At 34.4% G+C, this 17631-nt stretch overlaps 1 protein-coding gene across 1 annotated transcript in view; it reads right to left on the bottom strand.

Moving 5' to 3' along the window:
* Positions 1–17631, bottom strand: part of LOC149775055 (lysine-specific demethylase 2B-like) — a 123589-nt gene that overhangs the window by 95115 nt on the left and 10843 nt on the right. Inside the window, exons 4-8 of the mRNA XM_089944332.1 lie at positions 15809–15893; positions 12396–12522; positions 6398–6448; positions 4694–4821; positions 3698–3748 (exon numbers count right to left, since the gene is read on the bottom strand). Of these exons, the coding sequence (XP_089800458.1) occupies positions 3698–3748; positions 4694–4821; positions 6398–6448; positions 12396–12522; positions 15809–15893 (442 nt within the window). The remainder of the gene's footprint in view (positions 1–3697; positions 3749–4693; positions 4822–6397; positions 6449–12395; positions 12523–15808; positions 15894–17631) is intronic.

Here is a 17631-nt window from a genome sequence, read left to right as displayed (position 1 = left end):
ATCAGGATGAACAGATTAGTAGTGTAGTAAAGAATCCATATACCAGAATGACATCAAGTATTTTTTCATCAATTTCCTCATTAGTTAATGACATTGCTTCACAATATTGTGTACTAGATAATAGTAATCCAACTTGTAATACAAGTACCAAATGATGGTTTGGAACTGACTGCCAAAAGGTCTGCAGAAAATATCACCATTCTCAAAATATACAAAGGAATAACCAAACACAAACAGGACAAATTTTATCCATCTTGCTTTGAGTTTACACAAATCAGTCAGTCCCTTATGTTTAATGTCATTTAATTTTTGCACATAGAGAGCATGTACTTCATTTGGTAATACATCTGCATGATATGAAAGTTGGTTTCATCATTCTCTTGTGGCCATAGTGGTTCTGCCAACTAGAGATCTACACACACTTAATTATGTTGTATGTGGATTTTCTGATGAATCCTATGAGCATTAATCTGTTGATTGTTTCTGAATTTAATATGATCCTCCTCCTCTGTGTACGAATATTATTCTGTGCTGAGAACTCCCATTCACTGTCTGCTGTCTAAAAAGGCATATGCATAACTAGCTCGAACAAGTTACTGTTTATGGTTGTGCAATTTTCAACATCACACAGGTATGGCTATAAAGGTGTTCTTTCTGTTCCAAAAAAAAGGTTTTCACTAACAAGAACTCTGCCAAAGTTTCACTTCCTTGAATCAGTGCTTTGCTGCCTCTTATAAAAGATTTTTTCACATAGTCTGCTTGTTCAGACATGTGTATCTTGAATATGCTCTTTTTAATTTGTTAAATCCTTATTTATTCAGATTATCTCAATGCTCATTTTAAATTAGCACAAAATCTCTCACTGCTGAATGTCTGGAGAAAAGAAAAAAAAATTGCTGCATAGAAGGTTAGGCCACAGAAGTTTGATGTTTTATCAATAAAGTATGAAGAAATCTCTGACAACATGAAATCACTTTATTGGTACTTTAAATTAACACAAGGAATGCAAGCGTGCCCCCAACCCTCTGCTTGATTAGACTTTTCTCACGCATCTTTTATCACTTCAGAATCGCAAGATGACAAAAACTACACATATCCATTCAAAAGACAGTAATGTACAAATGCATAGCTCTCGAACGACCATCGCCGTACCAACATCCTGTCCATCCAAACAAGTACATTGGACTCGCACTCTACATCAATTTCGAGCTCAAAATCACACAATGGTATTTCCAGTGACATTTTCCCAATGTCCAATATACCAATATACATGAAATTCATTGTCATCATAGCAATCATCAGCCAGTATTTGCACACTGAAAACGTCATCTGAAGACAAACCCTGTTGTGATTCAGCTATTTTGGTTTCCTGTGTGGCCCTTATATGAAACACACATTTTTTTTAAAAGTCCATGATGAAAGTAAGGTAAAACTACCATAAAATGCTTCTTTCTGGGCCCAATGAACCAATCAAATTTAATTTAACAACCATTCATGTCAAACCGAAGTATCCAGCTATTTTAATGTTTGCCTTCCTGAAACTGGATGTCATATTAAGCACTCTGAGATCACTACTGGCACCACGAATTAGGTCACGACATGCACTTTTAACTGCGAGGTAACTACTGGCGCCGCGTATTATGTCACAACATGCACTTTTAAAGTTAAAAGTTTGATAAAAAATGCATACTGTGCAAAGTACGTTTTATATCCACAACCAGGGCTCGAATTTAACACAAATTTCTTTGTAGCCAGAAGGACTAGTATATTGAGAAATTTACTAGTTCTGCCAAATCTTTACTAGTCCTGTTCACAAAACAATGTCACACAGCTTTCATGTACGTTTACCGATTCAATTTTAAAGTTCGAACAACCCCCAACAAAACTGGATGTTTTCTGTTTGTTTTTGCGAACTGCATACACCAGTTACACCACATAACGTTCCTTTCCTCGTCATAATTCAGCCATTCCCTGTCTCTTGTCCATTTCTTCTGAAACTTTCCATTACGCTTTTCCCTATTGAAAGAATTATTCCTCATCATTCTCATTCAACTTTTGCTTTTTTTTCTTCCTCCGGTGGCTGAACATCTTCTATCAAATGCCACATTTTGCCTGTCTCATAAAGAAGGAATTGTGCCTTGTTTTGAAATACGAGATGTTATAGTATAGCTGACACGAATTATTTAAAGCAAGAAAAGGAATGGCACAGAGCCTTTTATATAAGAAAGTCAGAGCAAGAAACACGTTTCAAAACACGTGTCTTTGCCCCCTCCCACATTTAAATGGCCTCTCCCTAACAAAGACTTAACTTCAGCGGATGTTCTACATGATCAAAGCAGCGGCTATTGTAAACACTGTTATAAAATATTAGCATCAGAAGATAGTGTTAGTTTCAGTTTGGAAAAGGCGTGTTCCTATCAAGCGAAGCCATCTGACACTTGGCGCGTTGTATTTAACAGCTCCAATTACGGTATCATAAGTCGTAAGTTTGGCAACTGTTCCAAATTAATCGAACCTCAAATTGCATTATTGAAATTAATAATAAGGTGGAAAATTCTCAAATCTTAGATGCCCATGCTCAGAGATTTTAATTCCCAACAAATGTACGGCATTCTGCTTGGATATATCCACGTGTATTCAATTATTTGTTCATCCTTGTAAGGGAAAAATATAAAAATTATTCTTATCATCATAGAAAATTTAGCTGTATGGAAAGGATGTGTCAATAACGTAATCGTAAAAGAACTGATCTAATTCTTGTAATTATTTCGACGGAAATGTAAAATATGCAGTTTCCTGTTTGTGACTGTTGGAGCGTCTGCGTAGCAAGCAAAAAAAAAAAAAAACCCTGCAAACTAATTTTTTTAAATAGTTTTTGCCGTGTTCTTTTGTGTGGTATACCACTTTGTAGTTTGTTACTGTGGTCGAGGGAATAAAGTGTGATACCACGTCACGTTTTCATTTAATTCGTTATCAGATTAATTAGGATCAATTACCAAACTTCCGTTGCTTATGACAGGACCATAATTTGTGCTGTTAAGTGAAATGCACAAAATCGGATGGATTCTTGTTATAGAAATGCACCTTTCCGAGGCAGAAATTGACTTCATCTTCTAATGCTAATATTTTATGACTGTGTTTACAATGGCAACTGCTTTGATTCTACAGAACATCTGCTAAGTCAAGTCTTTATTAGGGAATGGCGTAAAAAAATGCTGACTATTGATAACCGAAACTTACTAGCTAATCGGACTATTAACATCATGAGAGTTACTCGTCTGATGGGAAATCTGCTAGCCTCGGGCCAGCGGACTACCGCTAATTTCGAGCCCTGTCCACAATGCTGACATAATTTGGGGAACACATATCACTACTTTAAAAGTAAGCAATTCATACAAATCAGGTGCACTCGCATGTACTGGCATCATTTTTGACCCTATCTTTTATTCACGTGAGTTAGACTGCTAGGAGGTGGTTAGCTGCGATTTATTCTAAATATATATTTGTATTTTTTCTGACAACCCCACCAGCGATTTCTCATTTTGTTAACACTACCCACAACAGAAGTGACTTTCCTAACCAACCTTTCACTGTCAGAATCAAAGGAGTTTAAAACACAACCTCCTACAGAAGTTTTTGAAGTGTCATCCCCAGGGAGGGTGGAGAGGGATATATGTTTTACTGGAACAGCTCTTACCTTCATTTTCTCGAAAGAAAATTTCATTCCTTCAATGATGCTCTTGTCAGTCTGTAAACAAAACAAAAAACTAATTTGAATATCAAATACTTGGCTCCATAGAAGTATGTTCTATAAATAAATTATATGAATGTCCAATTTACTGAGAAGTCTTGCATAAACATTTTTGTGATTACTGTATATATTCACTTGTAAGTTGAATCCAACTGTACACTGCACATACCCAGATCTAATATTGCATAATGCACCAGCAGATCAGGGTCTATGCAGTTTGATAGGTGTAATCAGTGGAACAAACAAAACAGACCCTGATCTGCCAGTCCATTATGCAGTGGCATATCATGGTAAATGTAGTTTGCAGTTGGATATATTTTTAGTGGCAATGTTTATTACATATATATCTAAATCAAAACTGTACACAGAAGAAGCCAAGCATTCAAGTTTCTCATTGTTATTTGTTTCTCTAAGTTTGAAATAAATCAAGTAAAATTAAATTTGTCAATATCAAAGAATTCATATATAAAAAAGAATGATGTAATGGCATTCTTTGATAATAATAAGTAAATTCTGGTCTATTGCACATCTTTTTTGTCAAGTAATTTTTAGTTCTGTAAAAGACTAAAATTATTACAGTCTGTATTTCCTTTGTAGTAAGTCCTGTTTTCCATGGTTGGTGGAAATGTGGGGATTTGTTTTCTTTAAATCTGATCTACTTAACAAAGGAATAGAAGAGTACTTTAAAAGAAACAATCTGTGCACAGTATGTTTCAGAGTGAGCTCTTTTTGAATAATAAAATTACTCTGATATATGAACAGACAGAAATATAGATGGGTAGGTAGGAAGATAAAAAAAAGACATAGATACAGAATATAGTATAGCTAGCTAGCTAAATATTAAAGCACAAGTTGTATGAATTAGAGTAAACAGTCTTACAGTTTGAGAGAAAGACAGACAGAGAGAGAGAGACAGAGAGAAAGAGAGAGAGAGATACTTGCCACTGAAAAGACCTCCTTTTCAACCAACTGAAGAATGATGGGCCATGTGAGATGACCTAACTGCTGGAGCCTTATTCCATCGGCTATTGTATTCAGGAATCTGGGTGGATTAGGCCACAGTCTCTCACCTTGAATATTATCCAGAATTGAATTATTAAAACAGACCCAGAGATAAAGCCTAATAAATTTTCAAAAAATAGGTAGTGGGCATATTATCAGAAAATGATTACCTAAGTATGTATTGACAATATTTTTTAAACTGTTGGTTTATCATCAAAATTGGGATTATCATCCGATCAATACAGCATTTTATGGGTTTCATACTTCTGCCAAAATTGTGCACTTATTAGATAATGATGCTTCTGGGGTGCTTCAATATCTCTTTGATATCTCTTGGACATCATTCTCATAGTTCTAATTTGTAATATTTAACTTTCCAAAATACTGTAATGAATGTTTTATTATTGCTGAGGGCTAAATGATTGCAAATATTTTGAAAATACACACATACACTCTACAAAAGTAGTCTTCAAAATATTTATAATATGGTAATTGCCCTAAATGTACAACAGCTGATAAGTACAAAACAAGCTGTCAATTAATTACCATACTGGTGCAATTTGAAGAGTTTACGGCTAAAGATTGGAGATTTATTGAGAATTTTGAAGTAATTAAGGGATCAAAGGTGGTCTATGAGGGCTTGTGATTCTTTGATTAAAATAGAGAGACTAACCAAAAAATGATTTAGCAGAAATACTTGCATAAGCAGCTTGATATTTGTCATATTCAACTGTTATTGTGTTTTCAAGATGTTTTAAGAGGAATATTTATGGGAAGCTCTTTTATATAGCTCAGTTCATGTCAAAGTGTGCACTTTCCCCAATGCTTAATTACCTCTTGCTAAAAAATATTACAAGTTCAACAATGCTTGGAAATAGGAGTACAAGTTGGTGCAGGCAAGTTGCATTGTGTTTCATGCAAAGTGGATTTTAAGATAGCAAATGGGGGAAGAAATGATATCACCAGATATTTGCAAATACCACTGCACAGTGGAAATCTAGGCCAGAAAAATACTTGCATGCCTGTTAAGTGTGAAACTTTATAATCATAATGAATGACTCTATTAGTCACCAGGAGACTAAAAACACTTGTAAAGTTTTTTAAAAAATCTTAGCAGTGAACTAAGAGATAAAACTCTTCCTTTTTCATTTAAATGATACCCAAACTCATTTTAATCAATTATTATTATAACACTGTCATTACACTTAACATTGTTATCAGAATCTGCATCATGTTTAAGACTTGCTTATTTTATTATAATAAGAGATTAGTATATTATGGCAAAAATTGTACTTTTGCATTCAATTTCCATAAAACATACAATTTATATCAGTAAAAAATCCAACCATTCTGAAAAATATACTGATCAAAATTTTGAGATCTACTGATATGTCACTCGGTTTTTGCTGTGCCACATATATTTTTAAATATAGGAGAAAGTTTCAAATAGCATCAAAGTTAATAAATGTTGATAATTGGTGAAAGTAATGAAAAAAGTGCACATAAATGCTTGTAAAAGTTTATTTTACCTGTATGTAAAATATTTGTATGACAATCTAGTACTTATTGATGTACAAGAACATCACCAATTACCCTCATCAAATGAGAAAGTACTGTGTGGTTTTACATTTAAATTATTCTTACCTGCCTTTAAACATTTCTCTGCCATTTTTCCTTCTGGTTCAACCATAAAAACTGAAAATATTAAATCATTTATTTTCAAAATAAATACAATAAAATGAACGTAACAATGACTTGTGTTAATCAGACAGTATATCAATATGTATAGCATTGTTGATTGCATATCATGATAAATAGGAATAAATGGCATAGGTATTTCATTTCATCAGACTGCTCTCAAATTCCCCATATCTCTGACTTTAATAGGTCATTTTCATCTTCAGTTTTACTAACTTCCACAAATTTTTTAATCAGCCCTCAATAGTGTCAATAGTAACATTACTGTCTTTGAAGGCATGTTTGTGTCCTTTTATGCAATTAAGAATGCAAATGATTCTCCTGACTTCTCCAGGACTGGATTGATTTTAGATGTTCCCGTAATCTCATTTGATCTTTATTGTACTTTCTTAACCAGCACAATCAGATATCATAAACAAGAATACCAGAGCCTGCATGTTGAGCCTTGATCAAATCAATGCTGAACATGAGTACAGTAATTGCCACATTATATGCCCACCCTGTGTTTATTAGACACTTATGTAGCCAATTAACACAATAAATTTAATAAGCAGAAACCATTATTTTACTTTTAGGACCTACCATGTCACTAACCTTTGACCTCATCACCCCAAAATCCATAGATCTCTTTATTATCTAAATGAAAGCCATCCACAAATTTAAATCTGATCAAAGAACTTACTCTAGAACAAATGTTATTCAACAAAATTCATTGTTATACAAGTGACCTTGACCCTGGACTCATTAGATCTCTGCCATATCTCAAATGCAAACCCTCCAGGAGAATTAAAGTTATTATACAAAGTTATTTTTCTCCTTAAAGTCACAGTGATCTTGGTCTTTTTGTCCCTAAAATATAACAGGTTTCTTCCTTACCCCATAGACAAACCCTCCATAAAATCTGGCCATTGCATGTGATGTAAAACTAATGTTATTGCACAGAAACCATTTTTCTTTGCCATTCAAAGTGATGTTGACTTTTGACCTTATGTCCACAAAATAAATGAATTTCTTCCTTGCCCGATCTGCAAGCCGAACCATCCACAAAGTTTGGCTGATGTATAACTACTGACATTGTGAAGAAACCATTAATCTTTTACAGTGACTTTGTCCTTGCATCTTTTGACCACAAATTAGATATGCTTCCTTCTGACCCTTAATGCAAGCCATCCACAATGTTTGATCCAAGTCTTTGATGTAAAGTTATTGTGTGGAAACTATTCTTCTGCATGTTGCGACCTTAACCTCTGACCTTATGAACCCAAGATAGATAAGCACTTTTACCCATATTTCAACCACAAGCTGTAGATGCTAGAGAACTCAAGTTATTGTGGATAGACCATTTCTCCTCCTTCAGTCAGACTAATGATGATCTTTCACCTTTTGACCACATAATTTTTCAAGCTCTTCTTTACACCATGTGAAAACATTTGACAAAGGTTGATAACTATAGATGCTGGACAGCTTGAGTTATGCAGAAACTATTTTTGTTCTTTTGGTCACAGTTAACTCCATATTTCAGTTTCTGAGCAAAGAAATGACAGGTTTCTTCCTTACTGCAATTGCTAGCCATCACAAAGTCTGGGAACTGTAGCATGTGGGAAACTTGAGTTACTGTGCAGAAAGGAATTTGGTAATAGATGGCTTCATGGTCAGGTGGATGCAGGGATGATATGGCAGGCATACAAATGCTTTAACCAATATAATGATGTTTCCAGATGAAGAATGAGTGCCATGTTTCACTTCCTTCTAATGCAAACTATAAAAAAACGAAGAAAAAAAAACCCAAAACAATATGAGCAATCTATTTATCATAGCTATCAACTATCATAACTGCTGTGTGAAAACCTGTGAGCATGAGGGAAGAGTCAAATTCCAAGTGTGCAGCCTATGTTTCCTATGTGTTCTGGCTAATGTTATTCTGTAAAATATTGGCACATGTATAAAAATTAACTATATAAGATTGTTATGCTTACATGATCAATCAATTAGGTGTTGAAAGCAAGAACTAGATATAACAAAATGAGTATTCCAAACATAAATGATACATTATGCACCCGCCATGTGTTTCAGAGTCCTCTATATAGGCACCAGCAAGACATGGTTGAATATAGAGAACATTAACCATCAGGTTTCAGTGACCTGGTTAAGGTGTATGGTCTTTAACTAACATTAGTTTCCAGAAATCATAATTTTCTTATCAGCCTTACCATGACTAGGACCCCTAACCTCAGATCCCAGAATCTATAGCTTTCTGTACTGTAAGTACAAGTCATCCACAAAATTTGGTCATAGACCTTACTCTAACGCAAAAGTTACTCTGCAATCCATGACTCATTTTAGAATCAATGACCTTAACCTATCAACTATGAACCTTTTTCAACAGGACTCCTACACATCTCAAGTACAAGCCATCAAGAAACTCTAATTGAACTATGTGGTCTAGAACAAAAGTTATTATGCAAAAATAAAATTCTTTCAAAGTGACTCTGACCCTTGACCTTTTGAATGCAAATCAATTGGTTTCTTTCTTATCCAACATGCAAGTCATCCAAAAACTTCAGTGAAGGTACATGATTGCAAACTGAAATTTCTGTGCAGAAACCATATTTCCTCTTTCAGTCCCTGCATCCATAACCATTGACCTTTTTAATCCCAGAATCAACAGACAAATTTCTTATGCCATGTGCAACCTATTCACAAAGCATTGTCTGGATAGATGTAGAATTAATATTATTGTGAGGAAACAATGCTTCTCCTTTCAAGCACAGTAATGTTGACCTTTGACATTATATCCCTGCAAATGGTAGAATCCTTCCTTACCCAAGTGCAAGCTATCCAAAAATTAAGCACAAGATTAATATAATACATTAATATATTACAATTCTGTAAAATTCATATAAAATAACAGAGAATGATAATGCATGCAAAATCCATGCAACGAATCTAGTTAAAATCAGATCTCCACAGCCCTATGGGTTATGTTCTGTTGACCTTGTAGTTCACAAATCAGCTTCCAAATTTTTGAAAGTGACTATGTCATTTGGAACATATTGTTTCTAATGATAGCTCTCCTTAACACAAATTTGCAAAGCTTTATCTGATAGGCTACTAAAAATACAGAGAAATTCCAAAGATCACATAAGCATGGACTTTTATTGGGGTCTGTGACATCTCTCATGAGACTGTAGAGATCTGATTTTAATCAGATTTTCCTTACAACATTATAAAACCTGGTTCTATAAAAATTTCCCTTAAAAAGTCCAAGATTTTATCTGGTTGAACCAACGTCATACAGTTCACATGACAGTTCTTCTGTTTGACAGTGTGGAAATCAACACACTCAACAAGAATGTGTCTGCTGCTAGTAGACACTGGCAGAGTAAGCATTCCTGTCAAAGTTCCCCTTGCAGGGGGGTGTACGAGTCAGGTATGTGTGTGTATAATACACGATCAGCACATTACCACCTTACATCTGTTCTATTCTATACAAGGCAGAGTTTCTGTTCCACATATTTTGCCAAGAATGATGAAAATGTTGGTTTATACTGTTATGAATAATTCATCTGTATTTGGTGTTGGCTTTTGTCCATAATTAAATGTTATATATATTTAATATGTATTGAGTGTCATTGACCTTTTGTCCATAAATAAGGGTAGGAGATGGGCCTACATGTATAATGTCATATAGGGTAAACAGGTTCTAGTTCTAGATACAGCCTTGATTCTGAACTCTAAGAATTTTCTAGAAATGAATTATGTTTACAGTTTGATGGAAAATTCCATTGTAAATGACCTAGGTCCAGGGCATTTTGTTGTGCACAAGTCAGATGATAGTCTGTATATAAGTCTGAAGTAAACAGAATTATTTATTCCATATCATAGCATCAGTCTTAGTGGAATCAACTTTAGTTGTGTTCTGTTGAGAGGATTTAATTTATTCAAATAATTCATTGGAATTACAAAGTACTTATTGATTTAGGACTAAATCACTATTTGTGGATTATTGTGAATTCATTTAAAGACATTTTGGATTATATGACCATGATACATCAAGACTGCTGTTACATTAGAGACTACTGGCATATCAGGACATCCAATATTGGAATTCATTCAGAACACCAATGGAATTCATTTAGAATACTCTATACTTTTGGGCTTGTAGTGGAACTTTTAGGACTATATAGGATTTAATTAACAATACTGTAAGTTCTTTTTAAATCTTCACTTTGTAAGCTAAGGATATAAATCATTTGTTGAATTTTACAAAACTTGTTGGTTTTGCTCTTTTCTGTTACTTAGTTTAAGACCAGAGAGTCAAAGCAATAAAATATTAGAAGTCATTATATAATCTTCCATTCGCAAATGAATGACTGCTGGGCAGCGTTATCTGCTTTATCGACCCTTTAATTTCCAGATTTATCCATGTGACGAGGTAGTCATCGGTACAGAATATGTATTCCCGGGTAGTATGACAATGCCATGTTTTTGTCAAATCTGTGCTATTAATGGGCTGTCAGACTTATGATTTTCTGTAATATCTGTGATGTTAATGGGCTGTCAGACTTAAGATTCTGCAAAGCTTTCAACATTCAAAGGGAATCTGAAACGATCATGACATTTTTTTTGGAGTTTAACATAGTTTAAAGTTTTGAGTATACTTGTGATTTCTGCAGGTAAAACTGAGGATTTGTCCAGTAACCAGTTCAAGATGGTGCAATGGGGTGTTGCAATGGCAGCTCCAACTTTACCTGTCTCTTACAAACCACATGTATATATGGATGCATGACTACAACAGGTAGCTCTAATTTCATTCAATTTACTCTAATCAAAGGGAGGATATGTTGATGATTTCTTGAACTTGCAAATATTATTTTGGCTGTTTTGACATTCATCTTGCTGCAAGGTTCCAGATACAAGCTTGTATGGTATTACTTTGTATAAAGTTGTCACAAGATCTCATAATGAGCTTACCATTTCAGTTTGGAAAACCAACTATATGTTGTTGTTTGGCATTACTGATAAAGGTGGTGCTCTACAGTTTTGTATTGTGCATAGGGTTAAATTTTAAAGACAAAGAATTTCCCTGTTTTCCTCACTGGTTATACTGATAATTTAAAAATGACTTTGTATATTGCATATATTGTTAAAAGAACTTTTAATTCCCTTTTTGGTGTGAGATCGGTTTGCATGTATTGTTAAAAGAACTTTTAATTCCCTTTTTGGTGTATGAGATCGGTTTATTTTGGATTAATGTGCATACAGCTTGGCCTTGCTTCAGATGTGAACCAATCAAACAACTGCGAGCTCCGCTTGGTCATTTTTGCTTCCTAGATATCAGAGGTATATTGTAAAAAAAGAGCAAATGACTTACTTTTTAACATTTTATATATTTGGTAATTTATTCATTGCACTTTTAGAAACTGATAATGTCTAGACTGGCAAAATTCCTTTACCCTATTTCAATAGCTGTTGAAGTGTGTTTTAGACTAATTCAGGTTGACTTTTTGACCATATGGGAGCAGTCATTTTGGTCAGCTGTGTGCTTAGATCATGTACATTTTCCATAAGTAGAACATCCAATGAAATTTCAGCCACAGTATATGAAAGTAACATAGAGGTATGCCAACATTCTTAATCTAATGTGCATGTCGCAAATGCAAACAACTTCACCTTACACCTGTCACTCTCCCAGAAGTTCATAACATCTGTAGAGTGCCTCCAAAAGCAAACAGTCACGAGAAGAAGATTTTGCAAATTTTGTTTCATTCACAGTAGAGCTAGCTTTAGAGACCTTTGGCACAAAGTTGAAATTCTGAATATCCTGATGTGTACCAAAAACCGAATCCTTGATGAATTATCTTTTTATACATTTTCTACAGACAAGTCATGTTTTTTGTGACAATGTTTACTTTTTCAACCCAATTTAGACCTTATGCTATACCTTTGATTTCAGGTTTGATTGTTTTAGCAGCTATGGCAATTCCTGATGTCATGCCTCCACCACTGACTGGCACAAGGATGGCATCCAGGTCTGGAACTTGCTGCAGAAATTCCACTGCTATTGTGCCCTAGATTTGCATGGAATACTATTGTAAAGGAGCATACTGAGAAATGACGAATGTTAATAGTGTGTCAAAACTTTAGCACTCTCAAACCTACAAACAACAATGCATATCTAATGCAAGGAAAAAGAACAAAATAAAATACCAAAGTGCAGATTTATATTACATGTATCTCACACAGGGCAGTGTGTGAACTGTGCTAACATTTTTCTTGCACTAATAATAAATAATGTTACACTATACTGTTTACACCAACAGATCATTGACATTTAGTGGAACATCTTCTTTTACTTAAAAAAAAAGTAAGCAACAAATAAATTAGAGTGCAAATAATTAGAGTGCAATTAATGTATGCAGCATAGATCCAATTCTAATCAGTCCCTTACAAGGACTGCTAATTAGTTTTTTATTAATTAGGAAGGACTAGTAATTAGTTTCTCAAGCTTTGTTCAAAGACTACTTGAAGTAGCAATGAAACTATATCAATAATATCTGACCATATACACAAAATTATGTCATAAAATGTGTTTGAACCACAGTGGTCTATGTCATTTGCAGCTGGACTCAACTTGAAAGCAAGTGTGCAGTTATCTTCTGTCCTAAAAGTTTTGGTACAGATAACTTTTTCTTATGAAAGGTTTGTGCATTTTAAGGTAACAACAAACTGATAATTAATTTTTGCACCTTAATTATTTGCTGAACATAAGGAAAATTCATCAAAAGTGTTTGAAAGATTTCAGACAGTATAGTGTTATGTATATTTAATTTGTATTTTTTTTTGGCTTTTCTACATGATTATATGTTTTGTATATATTTTGTTCATGACCTTTGTCTAAAATCAAGTTAACTGCTCTGGTGGCATTGTGGTTACAGTGTCCGCCTCAGATGCAGGAGGTCATGGGTTCGATCCCAGGCCAAGTCATACCTAAGACTTATAAAAATGGTACTAACAGCTGCCTCACTTGGCAATCAGCATTAAGAGGTTAGTGTTAGGACTGGTCAGCCTGGTGTCAGGATAATGTGACTAGGTGGGACATCATGCTATATGTCTGCGGCATGATACCCCAGTGCTAGACATCACTATAAACTGCCACACTGCAGACACTGTAGTGATACGACTGAAAAATTGTTAAGTTACGTTAAAATCAAAATCACTCACTCACTCTAAAATCAAGTTAATGGTGTACCTGACCAGTGACATTTACTTTGTAAACAACATAATACTTAGCTAATATTTCTCTATGAGTATGGATTAAATATTCAGATCAATATGATTTGTAAACATGTCTACTTCAGTTTGAGTTACAGATACAGTCTTGATTCTGACCTTAGAAGCTTCTGGAAAGGAAATTTGCCATTAAGTCGACAGATAATTTCCAGAAAGTCGTAAATGTGACCTAGGTCAAGTAGAGGGGTATATAATCTTGTTTACAGTAGGATTATTCATTCTTGAAATAACTTCCAAAGGCGAATCAGTCTAACTGTTGTGTTCAGTATTTAATTTCAGTGAATTTACATACCTGTCAACATTTCAAAAGCCAAGTAGTGGAGAATCTTTTTAAAAAGTGAGATTAGGACCTAAATATTCTGAAGCCTCATTTTCACTAAATACGGACTGATCTTCTGGGTCCAACTGATAGGCAAATGTTGTTGTTGTTGTAGGATTTAACACCATATTTCAGCACAATATAGGCTATACATGGCAGCCAGTATAACTGGAAGAACCCTAGAAAACTCCAGGAAGAAACACCAACCCACAAAAAGCTACTGGCAAGTTTTCTCACGTACCTATGTTATCTGAGCCTGAGACTTGAACTCACGCAGACAGAGGTGAGATGGCAGTGATCCAGAACGGTGAGCACTTTAGACCACTCTGGGCTCCTAATATTGGCAAATAAATGCTGCCCTATTTTGTTGTAATCAGCAGTGCCTAAATATGCAGTCTCAAGCTACTGTACACGTGGCAAATATTTTCTCCATGTTTTATATCCCACCTTATTTGCTTATTCTCAACTGGAAAGGCATTTAACACTGTTTGCTAAATAAAATATTTGTTCTTAGTTTTTTGAAGGCACATAAGCTGTGTGTTATGTATCTTCATTCCTTCTTTTAATTTAATGATTGTAATTAATGTTTGTATATAAGGTACAGTAATGCCAGGTTTTCAATCATGTACGTTTCTTTGGTGTGAATGGAGATGCTACAGCATTCACTGTGATCATTCTTGGGATTGAAACTAATTGTTGACAACTTTATTGCTGGGGGGGTTCTGATTTTAGTATTGTTGTAAAAAAACATTCATAAATTGACTTGAATAATGCTTAAACTTAATGTTCTATTTACTGAAGAAAAACATTCTTTGAAATGTGATAATAAATATTTCAGCACATCCATATTCATGGTTGATAGAACATGGCTTATGTGGATTGCATAAAATACACCTATTTATATAGGATTTTTTTTAAGAGAAATGAAAATCGACAGACATAATGTAATAATCAGGAGTTCTCTACAAAAATTGGGAGATATTATGAAATCAGAAGGTAGGTGTGGAATGACCCAAAAAATTGGTAGGTTTTCTTCTCCTGGCATAGAGTTGACAGATATGGATTTATTTATTCAGATTAGTATTCACTGGAATTACAAATAATATTCTGGACTAAAACATTAATTTTGAACTATAGTGAATTCAGACAAGGAAAATTTGGGATTATATTATTGTGATACATCAAAGATTGTTAACACATCACCACATTCCAGGCCATTGCCATATTACCAAGTTCAAGACTACAGACACATCAACACATTCAATATGGAAATTTATGGAACTTCATACATTTAGACTTGTGATAGAACTTTAAGGATTATTTAGGATTCAATTACCAGTACTGTAGGTTCTTTATAATTTTACAAAATGCTTTTTTCACTCTTTTCTGCTACTGAGTTTAAGAACATAAGAGTCGTAATAATAGTTAGTCTTGCAAAGGCTTTAAGTTGTACAACAATACTTCAGTACAAATGATACAGGTCATGTTGACTTGGCTAATATTGGCTATTTCAGCTGTAAGACATGTCACTGTTAAGAATTTTAGTACATATACTTTTAAATGGTGATTATTCATTTTAGTTGCCCTTTATGTTTTCTTGAGATGATCACTTAACAATTAGTAATGAACAGACTTTTAAATTAGTAAAACTGTATTAGTATAAAATTTTAGAACAAATAATATTTTATTTAACACTAATAAGACACCTACATGACCACACTGACATGCACTATAGTTATACTCACCTGACCAGCGATTACATCATAGTGATCATAAGGCGGCACAATAGATAAATTTCTTTCCTTTGCCACACGATTACATGTGTTCTCCCTTGAAGAGAAAGGAAAAAACTAGTTTAGATTGTGGATTTCCTTCATACAACAACCATGCTGTGTGAATCTCTCAAGAAAACAAATGTTATCTGATAACATTTATCTCCCTGCAAAAGCAAGAAGTGGATAACAATGCAAAGTGCACTTAAATAGGATGTACAACAGATCAACATGAAATAAAGTGACAGTTTATTTCAATCATGAAACTGACATTTATTTCAAACAATGATTGTAACAATGACCAAAACACTGCAACACATAATACAGTTGACAATAACCAAAACCGAAACCAAAATATTGCTATGGCTATTTATTCATCATGGGCACTAAAGAATAAAATATAGCCACAAACTCCGTACACCGGTATGTAGCGTAGGCTTCCATTCTGTAGTGAGTATCGCTTATGTCTGATAACACACCATATGTTTTTCATTGACATGATCATTGAGAAACAAATTGTGTTTGCTTATCTGACTGAAAACTGGATCCAACAAAATCATAAACAAGAGGGAAATAATCAACTGATATCTTGAAGAACTGCCATTCATGCATGACATAGTGTTAGGTGCAAAATAACCAAAACAGAATTATATCCAGGTCAACTATAGGACAGTATCTTGCAAACAAAACTCATTCTTTGAAAACACATTCACCTGAGTGCAAGTGACAATCTTTTCGCTCGCATGGGTTATTACTGTGCATACTATTTACCCGCAGATATCACTGCCCATTTGTATTAATTGTAACTACAGATGCCAAGCACATAGAAACCTGGGTGTTGAATAAACACAACTGGCAGCAAGCAGTAAACTCATTAGCTAACTTACTGACAGAACATCAAAGACAAAGGTTTTTTTTATTACATAGCAAGCCAACCTCGGAAGCTGACTTTGGATGCTTTGAAGACATTTTTTTATTAAAGGATATCAATACAAAGGTTATTTTATTGCAAAGCAAGCTGACCTCGGAAGCCGACTTTGGATTCTTATAAGCGTGCCAAGATATGGAAGGTAACTTTGTTTCCTTTTCACTGGCATTCACAAGAATTTTGAAAATAAATTGAAACAATGAAACAAGTTTTAAAGTGACATAATATAGTGCTTTGTGCATGGACATTGATGACCGCACAATGGCCAGAAGATTTGGAGAAGAAAAAAAAATCATCTGATGAATTCGTGAAGGCTGGAAGAGAAGCAGGTGATTTTGCAAATGAGAGGGAAAAAATCAACCGATATCTTGAAGACAACTGCCATTCATGCATGACATGGTGTTAGGTGCAAAATAACTAAGACTGAATTATATCCAGGTCAACTATATGACAGTATCTCGCAAATAAAAATCATTATTTCACCTTTGTTGCTTAACCCTTTACCTCACAGAGCATAGTGACAAAGTGCAGCACGCTATAAATAGAACACCTGTTACCTAGTCGACAGCATACGCATAGGCCTGCCTGGGAACTGTTAAGCAATGTAGTGTATGTTACATTTAACAGCAGTTTTAACCATTTTACATTTTTGGTAGACATCTATTACATGTGGAAAAATTTAAGAGTAAAGTCCAATTGTTATAGCTGTGTAATTATTTTTCACGGAAGAATTTTTTATGTGCTTTAAAATCGAGAGAGAACTCATTCACCGTCATGCCAGTGAGGCTGCGTGACCAACTGTAGCTGCCATTTCCCATACTCAAAATTTACAAGGTTTTAGTGTGCGTCTACATCACTAAGTCATCTG

The sequence above is a fragment of the Sinohyriopsis cumingii genome, chromosome 19, assembly GCF_028554795.1.
Source record: "Sinohyriopsis cumingii isolate HCF-2022 chromosome 19, ASM2855479v2, whole genome shotgun sequence".
NCBI classification, from domain to species: Eukaryota; Metazoa; Mollusca; class Bivalvia; order Unionida; family Unionidae; genus Sinohyriopsis; species Sinohyriopsis cumingii.
This window is presented reverse-complemented; position numbering and strand designations above follow the sequence as displayed.